The sequence below is a fragment of the Delphinus delphis genome, chromosome 14, assembly GCF_949987515.2.
Source record: "Delphinus delphis chromosome 14, mDelDel1.2, whole genome shotgun sequence".
NCBI classification, from domain to species: domain Eukaryota; kingdom Metazoa; phylum Chordata; class Mammalia; order Artiodactyla; family Delphinidae; genus Delphinus; species Delphinus delphis.
The window spans coordinates 86,533,777-86,548,828 of record NC_082696.1 but is presented as its reverse complement, the minus strand read 5'-3'; the positions used below and the strand labels follow the sequence as shown (position 1 = coordinate 86,548,828).

The 15,052-nt window shown below is 32.2% G+C and overlaps 1 protein-coding gene across 1 annotated transcript in view; it reads right to left on the bottom strand.

The window, feature by feature from the left end:
- Positions 1-15,052, bottom strand: part of EYS (eyes shut homolog) — a 1,667,443-nt gene that overhangs the window by 1,157,112 nt on the left and 495,279 nt on the right. The window contains exons 15-16 of the mRNA XM_060030409.1: positions 4,151-4,249; positions 3,862-3,961 (exon numbers count right to left, since the gene is read on the bottom strand). Of these exons, the coding sequence (XP_059886392.1) occupies positions 3,862-3,961; positions 4,151-4,249 (199 nt within the window). The remainder of the gene's footprint in view (positions 1-3,861; positions 3,962-4,150; positions 4,250-15,052) is intronic.

Sequence of the window (15,052 nt, the reverse complement as noted above, 5' to 3'; positions counted from 1 at the left end):
GATTGTGATACAAATTTTACAGCAATTCTAGATGTTGAAACTCTATTAAAACACACAGACATAGCCCTTGGTACCTGGAGAGCAACTGTGACCCGGCTAATTAGTCTCTTTTTTTATCTTAATCAATGAATGTCTAGTTGAATTTGTTCATTTTATTTTTTTGGAAAGATATTTTGAAAGGCTCAAATAAATAAATAAATATCAATTCTACTCAAATTGACCTACAAATTTGATTAAATTCCAATTAAACTTCTACCTGGTCTTTGTTTGCTTGTTGGAATGTAAGGATTTATGCGGAACAGAAGAAACTGTCAAAAGTAACTAAATCTTCTTGAAGCAGATTAAAAATATGAGATGTATTGCACTATCAGTATTGAGGTTTTCAAATGTAAGTAGTAAATATTTATGGTACTGAAACGTGCACAACTAATTGAACTAAGGAAACAGAATAGAGACAGAGAAATACACATAGTCATGTATGGGAACTTGATCTGCAACAAGAAAGCATCGCCGATCAGGCAGATCAGTGAGTAAAAATGTACTCATTCAACACGAGTAGCAGGCACAACTGGTTAGTCACATGGAAAAAATGAACTTATGTGCTTCCCTTACACCACACAGCTCACACACACACAATATTCAGATAGATGAAGATTTAAATATAAAGGGCAGGTCTTTTGTCTCCTTAGGTAGGTTTATTCCTAGGTATTTTATTGTATTTGTTACAATGGTAAATGGGAGTGTTTCCTTAATTTCTCTTTCAGATTTTTCATCATTAGTATATAGCAATGCAAGAGGTTTCTGTGCATTAATTTTGTATCCTGCTACTTTACCAAATTCATTGATTAGCTCTAGTAGTTTTCTGGTAGCATCTTTAGGATTCTCTATGTATAGTATCATATGATATGCAAACAGTGACAGTTTTACTTCTTCTTTTCTGATTTGGATTACTTTTATTTCTTCTTTTCTCTGATTGCTGTGGTTAAAACTTCCAAAACTATGTTGGCTAATTGTGGTGAGAGTGGGCAACCTTTTCTTGTTCCTGATTTTAGTGGAAATAGTTTCAGTATTTCACCATTGAGAATGATGTTGGCTGTGGGTTTGTCATATATGGCCTTTATTATGTTGAGGTAAATTCCCTCTATGCCTACTTTCTGGAGGGTTTTTATCATAAACGGGTGTTAAATTTTGTCACAGAGCTGGAGGAAGCAGGCTCCCTGACTTCAAAATCTTCTACAAAGTTACAGTAATCAAGACAGTATGGTACTGGCACAAAATCAGAAATATAGATCAATGGAACAGGATAGAAAGCCCAGAGATAAACCCACGCACATATAGTCACCTTATCTTTGATAAAGGAGGCAAGAATATACAAGGGAGAAAAGACAGCCTCATCAGTAGTGGTGCTGGTAAAATTGGACAGCTACATGTAAAAGAATGAAATTAGAACACTCTCTACCACCATACACAAAAATAAACTCCAAATGGATTAAAGACATAAATATAAAGACAGACACTGTAAAACTCTTAGAGGAAAACATAGGCAAAACATTCTATGATATAAATCACAGCAAGATCCTTTTTGACCCACCTCCTAGAGAAATGGAAATAAAAACAAAAATAAACAAATGGACCTAATGAAACTTAAAAGCTTTTGCACAGCAAAGGAAACCATAAACAAGATGAAAAGATAACCCACAGAATGGGAGAAAATATTTGCAAATGAAACAACTAACAAAGGATTAATCACCAAAATTTACAAGCAGCTTATTCAGCTCAATATCAAAAACACAAACAACACAATCCAAAAATGAGCAGAAGACCTAAATAGACGTTTCTCCAAAGAAGATATACAGATAGCCAACAAACACATGAACGAATGCTCAATGTCACTAATCATTAGAGAAATGAAAATCAACACTACAACGAGGTATCACCGCATACCAGTCAGAATGGCCATCATCACAAAATCTACAAACAATAAATGTTGGAGAGGGTGTGGAGAAAAGGGAACCCTCTTGCACTGTTGGTGGGAATGTAAATTGATACAACCACTATGGAGAACAGTATGGAGGTTCCTTAAAAATAAAAAATAGAACTACCATACAACCCAGCAATCTCAGTACTGGGCATATACCCTGAGAAAACCATAATTCAAAAAGAGACATATACCAAAATATTCATTGCAGCAATATTTACAATAGCCAGGACAAGTCATGGAAACAATCTAAGTGTCCATCGACGGATGAATGGATAAAGAAGATGTGGCACATATATACAATGGAATATTACTCAGCCATAAAAATAACCAAAATTGAGTTATTTGTAGTGAGTTGGATGGAACTAGAGACTGTCATACAGAATGAAGTAAGGCAGAAAGAGGAAAACAAATACTGTATGCTAACATACTTGAGGACACAGGGAAGGGTAAGGGTAAGCTGGGATGAAGTGAGAGAGTGACATGGACAAACATACACTACCAAATGTGAAATAGATAGTGGGAAGCAGCCGCATAGCACAGAGAGATCAGCTCGGTGCTTTGTGACCACCTAGAGGGGTGGGATAGGCGGGGTGGGAGGGTGACGCAACAGGGAGGGGATATGGGGATACATGTATACGTATAGCTGATTCACTTTGTTATACAGCAGAAACTAACACACCATTGTAAAGCAGTTATACTCCAATAAACATGTTAAAAAATATATAAAGGGCAGAAGCTTAAATATTTTAAAAGAAACATCTTTTAATCCTAGGGTAAAACATTTTTAAACAAGATTTAACAAATCAAGCCATACACAAAGTGAATGAGTAATTCAATTACATTAAAAATAAGTTTTAGTACTCACAATTTTCATAAAGGAGGTGAAATGTCGAGCCACAAACAGTAGAATATATTTTCAGTAGTATTGGGTTGGCCAAAACTTTCGTTTGGGTTTTTCTGTAAAAAAAAACCCAAACAGACTTTTTGGCCTACCCAGTACATACAACTAAAAGAAGTATTAATTAGAATATATAAAGGTTCTTACAAATCAATAAGAGTACATTAATGGACAGATGCCATAAATAGGCATTTCTAGAAAGAAAATGAAATATCTTGAAGTGTATGTGTGTTCTCACATATGGGAATGCAGAGGAAAACCAAAAGGAGGTATAATTTACAAACAGCAGATAAGCCCAAATGGAACATTTTGACACTGCAAATAGGAATATTTACTCACTCTCTTAACAGTGTGAATATTCCATTTTCAAAGTGCATTGGGAAAAAAAAAAACATGATATAATAAATATGAAAGTGGCTACCCAAAGGTCCAAATATTCTCTGCGTATGAAACCTAGAGTGACATTTGTATTTGCATATTTGGAGAAGTATTCGAAAACCTTAATAGTATTATTATTTCTAGGAAAAAAAGAGACAAATAACCCAAATATCTACAACCAGGAGAATGATAAATGCCATTGGCATATATTTAAATGGAATATACTACAATAGTTAAAAATGAGCAACAGACACATGCACTAACAGATAATACAGAAATGTCATCTTCAACAAAATGGATTGTTTCGGAAGGCGATACACAATATTATCTCAATTACATTAATACGCAAACTAAAGAGTGTTTTGTTCAGGCATACATACAAATAGTTAATTTATGTATGCTAAAGGCAAGGACAATAAATATAAATTCAGGATATTCAATATAATTGGGTGGGAGAGTGGAGGAGTACTTGAGGACAAACAGAAGAGTATCAGCAATGTTCAGCTTCTTATGTTGAATAATGGGCACATGTGTGTTCACTTTATTGTTTGTTATACTTTACATATAAAAATAACTGATTCAGAAAAAAAATGTAGCCTCTAACCTACTTGTCAGATCCACAGAGATTCCATTATTTCGGCAAGGTTCAGAGGAACACTCATTAGTTTCACATAGAGGTCCAGAAAACCCAGGTCTGCAAACACTCTTTTTAAACAAGAAATTTAATAACTCCATTGTAAAATTTTAAAGCTGAAAATTCAAATAACCATAGCACAGCAAATTGTTAATAAGCAGAAGTGTTGTTCAATGTGTCCACTGACATTATAAATATGCATACATTTGGATACATCTAGATGCATGAACATGTATATAGATGTTTTTTGGTTTTCTCTACCTGAAATTGTTGAGCCCGACTTTACAGTCACCACAGTTCTGACAAGGAAGGGGGAAGCACTCATTCATGTTAATTTCACAGTGTTCACCTTTAAATCCTGCAAAGAGAGAGAAGATGGGTAGAGATGAGCAATCATAACTTTAGAGTGTGAAAATCGGAATCAGTAGTAAAGAGTCTGGAAAATATGCTCATAATGGAAGTTACAAAAAAAAAAATGGGAGGGAGAAAACACCTCATCTCTGAGTTCTTATACTACTCTATTTCAAGTAATGTCTGAATAAAATTATGCTAGTTTCTAATTAAAGAGTTCAAATGAAAGAATCAAGGGAGGACTACTTTACTGAATCTCCTGTGGAAATAGAGTTAATGCTAATGTTGTTGTTTTAAGGTCTTTAAGTGTTTGAACAAAAAGAACTGAAACTATCTGGAAAGCAAATGAATTAATGTGACGACGAATCTTAAAGTAAAATTGAGCTTCAATGATCAGATTTATTCAAAGCAGTTAGTAGATGAGGCAAATTTAACTGCTTTTGATTCATAGCTAAATAATCAGTCATCCATTTAAACCCATGCCAGTTATGTTTAAAAAAAGCAAAGAAAAAAAGGAAAGAAAATTATAGACTTATAAAAGAGTCAGTTGTAATTATTTCAACATATCTGTGTCAGAAAAAAATCAAATTTATATCACTATTTAAAATACATTAAATATTTTAATATTTATGATGACCACTTAAACAATTATTTCCATGGCTATAGAATAACTAAGTATAACAACATATATATATATGTATTTTGCTGCTAATATTATTTTTATATTTTTCTTGATAATATTTTTGATATTTTGCTATATTTTGCTAATATTTTGCTATATTTTTCTTGCTAATATTTTTATATTTTTCTTGCTAATATTTTTTCTTACTTTTTCAGTGCTATAACTAAGCACCATATAATTGAAGTGACATTATAATGCCAATATCTACTCAGATTTTTTAGTTTGAGGAGCAGAAGGTCATTCAAGTTACCCTAAGAAAACTTTATTAGTGGCATACACATAGACTGGGATTGGAATTGAGAAATAGGGGAAAGAGAGGACAGTCTATCTACCCATGAATTGCCATCTTGCTCCCACTGTACGTTCTCATAGAGTTTCTTCCTCATTCTGTCTGCAAATATCTCTTCACGTACAAAGTGTCAGATTCTTTTTATGTTGTCATTACAATATTGTAATATTGTCATGCAGATAATGTAACACAGTTTCCCTTGTCTCTGTATCATGACCTTTCAGCTTCAGCACTTACTGCTGACTGGAAAATTCTCTTCACATTTCCTTACTCGGATTCCCATGAAATAAGCTGGGACTGGCCAGCTTTATCTTTTCACATCACACCATGCCACAAACCCCTGCCGTGCTCTGTGGTGTCTGCCATCAGGTCAAAAGCCAAACCCACTTCCAGTTAGAGTTTGGGAAGTTGATACTATGTCTTTTGAAATATGGCTGCCTCCTTAGCAGGAGATAATATGAAAATTTTAAATGACATAATCCAAAAGGAGGCAAGTATAAAGGAACAAAGTACAGATATGACAAGTAAAAAGCAAATAGCAAGACAATTTATTTAAAGCCATATATAGCAATAATTACATTAAATATGATTTTTAAAAAACATTTCAGCTAAAAGGCAGAAACAATCAGACTAAATAAAATAACAGGACTACATGATATCTAAAAGAAATCCCCTTTACATGTAGAGACAACAATAGGTTAAAAGTAGAAAGATGGAACAAAGATGCCCCATGAAACACTAATAAGAAACCTAGAGCTTCCCTGGTGGCGCAGTGGTTGGGAATCCGCCTGCCGATGCAGGGGACACGGGTTCGTGCCCCGGTCCATGAAGATCCCACATTCCGCGAAGTGGCTGGGCCCATGAGCCATGGCCACTGAGCCTGCGCGTCTGGAGCCTGTGCGTCCGGAGCCTGTGCTCCACAATGGGAGAGGCCACAACAGTGAGAGGCCCGCATACTGCAAAAGAAACCTAGAATGTCTACGTGACTAGCAGACCAGGCAGTCTTCTGGAAAAACACTGGTATTAATTTGTGTTACTTTTTCTTTCTCAATTATCAAATCTTTCAAGTTAAACTCTGAAGTTGCATGCTTGTAATTTTATTCATGCAGTAGATATTGTATCCTCAGCATCCAGAACAAAATTCTGTTATTATAAATTAGTTATTTCCAAGTTAATATGGATCTCCTAATTTTAGGTGAACAAGTTATTATTGCAACACACTTCAACACAATTTGTCAATCACTCTTACTGTTATATTAAATTATAAATGTCATAGTACAGTTATAAATAAATAATAAGCTATTTCCTTAAATATTTTACAGTAGTTAATTTTTTTTCAAGTTAAAGATTTAGAAAGTTGGATGCATTCCACCATTTCTACTTTTAGCATAACTAGTGTTATCTGGGACACAGGGCATTTTGACCTTAAGTTGCTTTTTAGAAGTGTCCTTTAGTGGCACTGGAACTCAGGGGCACTGACCAGCTAGAGGACTGGAGTGTGCCTCCCTGAGTTCAGCTGAGCTGATGGATCAGAACATTCAGCACCTGGGAACTTGGACAGCTCAAAGGATAACCTTGGTTTCTGTGATTTTGCCTCATTCATTTAGTTTGACATTTCTGAGATGGAGTTTTGTTACCACCTAGCAACATATGTCAATGGACTGAGGAAATGAGATTGCTGAAATGCAGTGGACATTGGAAGAAAAAATAAAGTAGATGTGGATCACATTTAAAATAAGCCAAAGCTTTGCAGGGAAAGTGTAAGTTTGGGGGATTTAAAGGAGTGAGATATATATATATATACTTTGTTCCAAACTAAATTTTCCATAGTCCTTGGTTTTAGAAATTGATACATATTCATATGAAGGATATTTGTTTTGAATATATGCAGTGACAGCTAAAAGTCTGTCAAAACTCAAAATACAATGAATTAATTCTATGCTATTCCTCTCCTATTTATTCCTATCCAGATCTATTCAGCTAACTATTTTATTCACTTCAATAGAGTTCTTCACACACAAATAATGAGAAATTCTCAAACAAATGTTCTCTTGATCTTTTTCTTATACTGTCTTACCTGTGATTGTTGCAGCAAATGCATGTGACTGATTAATAAATCCTATTTTTACATTTAAATTAGTTACTAAAACAACTGCTCAAATCCAGAACTAAATCAATGTAGATTACAGATATAGTATTTTTAATCACTTAATATTTTCTCAGTTCTAACAAATGCAGCCTTTTAATACTTTATTCTCTGGAGGGGATGGCATAGAACAAAGTACACTAACAATAGTTAGGTTTTCATAAAACTTTTTTAGTAAGCATTTTATCATTCAGGGCTATACTTGACAACTCTCACATTAGAAGTAATATCAGCTGGAGTAATTAGAAATGAAGTAAATAGTGACAATTAGAGTGTATTTTCCATGTATTCAAACAATGTAGTGTAAAAAAATACATTTTAAGACAAACACACAAAAAAAGTATTAAAATGAATTATTTTAATGACTTCCCTGGTGGTCCAATGGTAAAGAATCTGCCTTCCAATGCAGGGGAAGCTGTTTGGATCCCTGGTGGGGGAACTAAGATCTCACATGCCTCAGGGCAGCTAAGCCTGCGTGCCACAACTACTGAACTCTTAAACCTCGGCCCGAGAGCCCACATGCCTCCACTACACAGCCCACGTGTTCTGGAGCCTGCGTGCTACAACTAGAGAAGAGAAAACCCACATGCCACAATTAGAGAGAAGACAGTGTGCCACAACTAAAGATCCCACATATGTCCCACGTGCTGCAACTAAGACCCAACGCAGCCAAAAAATAAATAAAATAAATATTAAAATGAATTATTTGCAAAAGCATTAGAAATTTTTATTTCTCTTTAATTACAATTTTAGGGCTTCCCTGGTGGCGCAGTGGTTGAGAGTCCGCCTGCTGATGCAGGGGCACGGATTCGTGCCCCGTTCCAGGATGATCCCACACGCTGCGGAGCGGCTGGGCCCGTGGGCCATGGCCGCTGAGCCTGCGCTCCGCAGTAGCAAGGGCCACAACAGTGAGAGGCCCGCGTACCGCAAAAAATAAATAAATAAATGAATAAAATTAATTTCCCTAGATGTTAAAACTTTATGGAAACAAAGAGAGATCTTTCTTGGCAAGTCAGAAAAAAAGTATTGTTTTCTTTATTTTTTAAATGACATAATACAAATATTAATATTTTCTTTAAAAATTAGCCAATATTATAATATAGATGCAGACTTAATTTTAAAAACAATGATATATGAAAAGATAAAAGTAATATTTTCAGTAGACCCTAAGGTTTTTTCTGTTTTTTTTTTTCGGTACGTGGGTCTCTCACTGTTGTGGCCTCTCCTGTTGCGGAGCACAGGCTCCGGATGCGCAGGCTCAGTGGCCATGGCTCACCGGCCCAGCTACTCCGCGGCATGTGGGATCTTCCCGGACTGGAGCACGAACCCATGTCCCATGCATTAGCAGGCAGACTCTCAACCACTGTGCCACCAGGGAAGCCCAAGACTCTAAGTCTTTTAACATGATTTTAAAGTAAACTTTTAGAAAATGAGTATAAAAGCTAATGTTTTTAAATGTAATAAAAATTTGACATATTTTAAAGTTAATTGGCAATAATATATATTTTCTTTGAAGAATTTTCCAGATATAAATTTCAACAGCTGTTTAAACCTAATAGATATGCAGTACTACATAAGCACATGTTTTTAATTGTCAAAATGAGTAATTTTTAATTTAGACAAACCATTCATCAAGTGACACATTTATTTGGTGCTCAGAATTATGCACCTCAGGTAATGTGGCTTTACCATAAAGATAGTATATATACGGGATTAATAGACATGTTTAAATGCAACTTCTCGCTTCCTCTCGTAATAGAAATCCATCAAGCTTAGAATCCCAATTGTAAATCAATAACACACATAAATTATCTGACTCTTCCCTTCACTACAAGTGAATCCTTGTATTGTAGCGAAGGAGTCCTTTCCACATTTTAGACCTTCATAAAGTTCATTTAAAGAAACTGTTGCTTCTTTCACCTTGGAGACCTATGGATGAAGTGGCTACATTTGGCAACTAAGCCCTTTAAATTAAATTAGAAATATTTGGGGGTGGGGTGGGGGAGGGAGGGATTGGGAGCTTGGGGTTAGCAGATGTAAACTAATATATATAGAACGGATAAACAACAAGGTCCTACTGTATAGCATAGGAAATGATAGTCAATATCGTGTCATAAACCATAATGGAAAATAATATGAAGAAGAATATATATATATTATATACACAATATATATATTATATATTATTATACTATATATATACTATATATATAGTATATAATATATATATATATATACACACACATATACACGTAACTGAATCACTTTGCTGTACAGTAGAAATTAGTACATTATAAATTAACTATACTTCAATAAAATAAATTAAAAAAAGAAATATTTGATAGGGTGATGTTCTTGCCTATAAAATGAGAAATAATTCAAAGTAAAAAGAGAAAGAATCTTAGAGAATATTAGAAAAGAATTTTAAGAATGCAATATTTTATGTCCCTCACTGTATAAACACACATATGCTGACACAGAGACTCTACTATGTGCTATACACGTGGACTTTCACATGCAGTTCATCCAAAGTCACCTATACCTCTGTAACCCTCATGTCATTTTTATACTCCATTTCTACCAGCCTGAAGTTCAAGTCAGTTAATTCAACCTCTCCTACTTAATTAGCTCTTTCCTCTCACAGTTATGCATTAGACATTACTCTTGATCACATACAGTATAAACAAAAATGCTAACTTTGATAAGAAATGGGATTTACAGGTAGCTTAACCAGTAAGGATACCAGGTAGTTTGCAGAATTAAAGAAAAAACTATAGGAACTGCCAGGACACGTTTTTTCGCACACACTCCTCTCCTCCAACATATAGATCTCCATGTGAAGGGAACATGGTGTTGGCTGCACCAACTGAAACATTGGCAGAAAGAAAAAGCTTCTCTCAGCATCAGTTCCAGGGAAAGGCTCTGTCTGGGACTATTCCAGGTCCATGCCCACCCCTGAATCAACTGTAATTGCCAAAGGGATGGGGTTCGCTCTGTGTCTTAGCTTGAGTTATTCTGCAATAAGAATTGAGATAAATTATTTGCATGCAAGTACCTTATTTGAGGTCCCAGGGATTATTGCAAGGGGGTGGGGGAAATAAAAGAAGGAAGAGAGTGGTTTAATGAGAAGGTTATTGCTGTGGACAACCAAGGACCCAGGCTGGTGGAGAGTCTCTTAGAAATCATTTGCCACATAACTCAGAGTTGACACAGTCAGCAAGAAAGCTGAGGTATACATCCACAAATCCTCTTTGCTTGTGCATATCTCTGTTGTAAATGGGAAAGCTCTTACTACTTCGTACTCTAATGGTTAGTTAAATTATGTATCTCTTCCTTGAACTTAAAAGCCTTGAGGGTGTGTCATTGCCACTTTTAATTTCTCCATAACCTATCTCAAGACTTGACACATGGTAGGAAATCCATATATGTTTGTTGACTCAGTTAATAAGGAATACAATTTTTAGATTTCTAAAACACTACCAACATGCAGTTGCAAGATTCACATGTGTCGTGTACAGAGCACAGTTTAGAGAAGAAAAAAACATATGTAGTATAAAATAAATTGTGAGCTGTGTAAATTTATTGCACACTAAATCACCAAAGCTAACACTATAGGGGAACCGAGAATAAACCACATTTGTTTCTAGGAATCTTATAAAATTATATATGTCTTTCTGTTCACTATTTTTATATTTATTAAAACACTGATTTTTTTAATCAGATAAACTTTAAACAAATAGGATTATTCTCTGCCTATTTTCCAATAGAAAATGTTCATTGTTCATAGGGAACAAATTAACTCACCTCAGGTCTAATCAGAAGGCAGAAGGATTTCCCTTACTTTCTGTTGCAAAACATGATCACAGTAATTCTGGTGTTTTACTACAGTAGCTAATATTGGACCAAATGGATTAGATTGTTGTTTTGCCTACAAGTGTCAGTCACATGAACCAAAATACTTTACCGGCTGAGCAATTGATTTGGCATAAATCAAAGTATTAACATTTTTTTTTTTTTTGGCCATGCGGCTTAGTTCCCTAAACAGGGATAGAACCTGGGCCCTCAAGCAGTGAAAGCACAGAGTCCTAACCACTGAACTGCCAGGGAATTACTAACTTCAAGGTAAATTTTAACACCATTTATAATTTAGTTGTCTAGTATGTAGTTATATTATCACCATAGCTCTGAGATTTTATTTATACTTATATTTAAATTGTGATAAAATTTATAAACTGATTAAAAGTTGTGAACAAAATTTCAGAAATGTGTATGCTCAACTCTCAGATGTTAAGCCTTAACACTCTTGTCTCATGAACTTGCCATATTCTAGTCACTTGACAAACACCAACAATTTAAAAAGAGTTCTAGTGCACCTTCCAAATCCTGTCTGTCTAAGATGTTAAGTCTTGGGATTCTTTGTGGTTTACAATTTCAGTACTTTTAAAAATGGAATTTGATCAGAATATTTTCTTAAAGAAATGATATGATGGCTCTGAAATAGAACTTATTTTAAATAACAGCTATAAAATTAAACCACAGCATAGTGCTTATGGTATCCAAGAGTCGACCTCTTTTTAATATTCTAAGGTAGTTTTTTAATGTTGCTGACTTTAGCTTTGATCTGCTACAGAGGTTGAAGAATACCAGTAAAGGCAATAGTAAGTAAACATTTTTACAATAGTTATGTTATAAATATGTTTAAATAAAAACATATATATAAAAATATGTTTATATATAAAACATTTATATGTATACTTATATATTTACATATAAATAATATATTAAACATATATACAATATTACACATGATATATTATATAACATATAATATATATTATGTATTGTATAATAATATAACATTATATAATATATAATATATATATAACATAATATGTATATAATATAATACATTATATTAAAAATAATGTATATTATATACTATAATAATATATTATAATATATAATAATATAATATATTATACAATTTAATTTAATAATAATGGGTGATATACTATATATTATATAGTATAATACATATTATATATAATGTATTATATTACATCTTATAATATAATATTGGGCTGGCCAAAAAGTTCATTCTGTTTTTTCTGCAACATCTTCTATATTATATAATAATTAGTAATGTATTATGTTACATATAATATATTATATAAAATATATATCATATGCATTATATTCATAACATATTAAGTATATTAAATATATTATTATATTTCTATATAATACATAATTTATAATATTATTATAAATAATATAATATAAATTATAAGCATATTTTATGATGTCTTTAGTATATTATATACTTTTAATATATATTATATATAATATATTAACTATATTATTATAATATAACATATATCATTATATAATATATGCTGTATAATATAACATATATTGTTTTTTAATATCATTAAATATTATTTCATAGAATATGGCATATATTATATATAATATATTATATTATTATAGCATAATTATATTTATAATTATATATAATATATTATATTATAATGTATTATATGTATAATTATATAAATATATGTTATTTATATCTTATTATAAATATTATAAATTATAATATATAATATATTATATTACATGACATCTATTATATATTATATAATATATTATATAATATAACATAGATTTTACATTATATAAAACATATGTTATATATATTTTATATATAATATGTAGTATAATATATAATATATTGTATTATAATATATATTAATATATTATATATTAACATATATAACATATCATTTTATTATATGTTATATACAATATATATTAAATACTAATATATTCTATATATAAGATATATAAATGATATATATTGATATATAAATTATAATTAATAATTATATTTGATATATAAATATAATGATATATAAATTATATATCAAAATGATATATAATGATATATAAATTAATAATATATGTAAAATTATTATAATTACATTATATTATATACCATTATGTATTTTGTATAATAATATGATATATTTATATATTTATAATATATAAGTATATATTTATATATAACTATACATATATATGTTTATATATATAAAACTTTTTTACAGTAGTTATGTTATAAATATATTTATATATAAACAAATATATATTGTTTATATATAAAACATATTTTTATATATATAAAACAACATATTTTAGAAATGATGTGCACTCCAGCAATACTTTGTGCTGAATAATAATTAAAAATGAATAAGCAGAAGATTCACTGTGCCCACATGCCACTCTACCCAAAGCACTGCTTTGAAGAGTCATAATCTCTGAAGCCTTTTGTAGAATGGTGACGTTCCAAGAAAAAAAGTGATTTTGCTCACGTACTATGGCACAGTGTAAATTTTCCCTAAGCTATTTTTGTGAGTGCTCTGGAGTTCAGCAATCTTATTATTGTTTGCTAGGAGACAAGAAGCTTTTATGATATCTCGAAACTTACTTTCCCCTAATCCCGCAACAGGAAATTAATCTTACAAGATTATATACATTTATTAAATTCATTTATGAATTGAAAATAAATTATTAAAATATCATTTGAAAAAACATGCCTATCTTGTAGAAAATTATCTCTGGTGAAAATGGAGGTGGTTTTATTCATATTGAGGAAATATACTGCTGCTCCTCAAGAAACATTTGTCTATTACTTATATTCTTAGAATATATTAGTAGCATAGGTAAAGCATCATGGAATAATTCTGTGGAGTAAATTAGCTCTTCCCCTGCTATTGACTATTTTTTCAAAAATTTCACTTTCAATCTTTGTTAAAAAGAATAGTATTCTATTATCTACTTCATAATTACTGTGGTTTTCATGATGTTGGTGCTCCCCTCATGTTTTGTTTTAGCTCTATGTTTCTGCCTCATTCCTGGAAACATTTACTCATATGCTTTATACAACTGTGTTATATGCTTTATAGAGCCCATGTCAATTTTACAAAAATAATTACTAATGGATTTCCAGATTCTAGTTCTAATCCCTCAGAAGGCCCAGAAGTTTCTGCCATTTACACAGGTTCACGGACTTGCCTCTACGTATCATTATAGAAGATTACCTTATATCCTCAGGAAATCTTCGAGGATTTGTAGAAACAAAGGGGAAATTACTTTGACTAAGACAACGAATGAACAAATACAGTCTAAATTGGCCTTTTTTGGACAGAAGATTAAATGAGCATTGTCCTTATCTTTAAAGGACTACTATTCTAGTAAAGCCAGTAACAAGGAAAGAGATATAAACACATAAGTAATTATTAGAAAATAAATAGCTGTTTTTTTATATATATATTATGTTTATGACACATTCCAGTTATGCCAAAAATCGACCATGGGCTAATTTTATGGCAGAAGCATTCCCGCTGAAGATGGTAATAGCTTTTGCATAGCCCACAATACAGGAGCAGCAAACATTTACTCAGAGCTCCTGCAAATTAACCAGACCTCTTCCAGTTACAACTGAAGAGATCTCAATCAATCATCTTTAATGATAATAAATTACGTTATTGTTTGATACGACCCAAGAAGCCAGAAGCAGCCTGGCTTCAAGTGTGACAGGGTCCAGGGGCTCCAATGATGTCATTTGATCTGCCCATTCTCTGTCTCTTACATGGGATCTCTCTTATTGTACAAAGTAGCCACCAGAGTC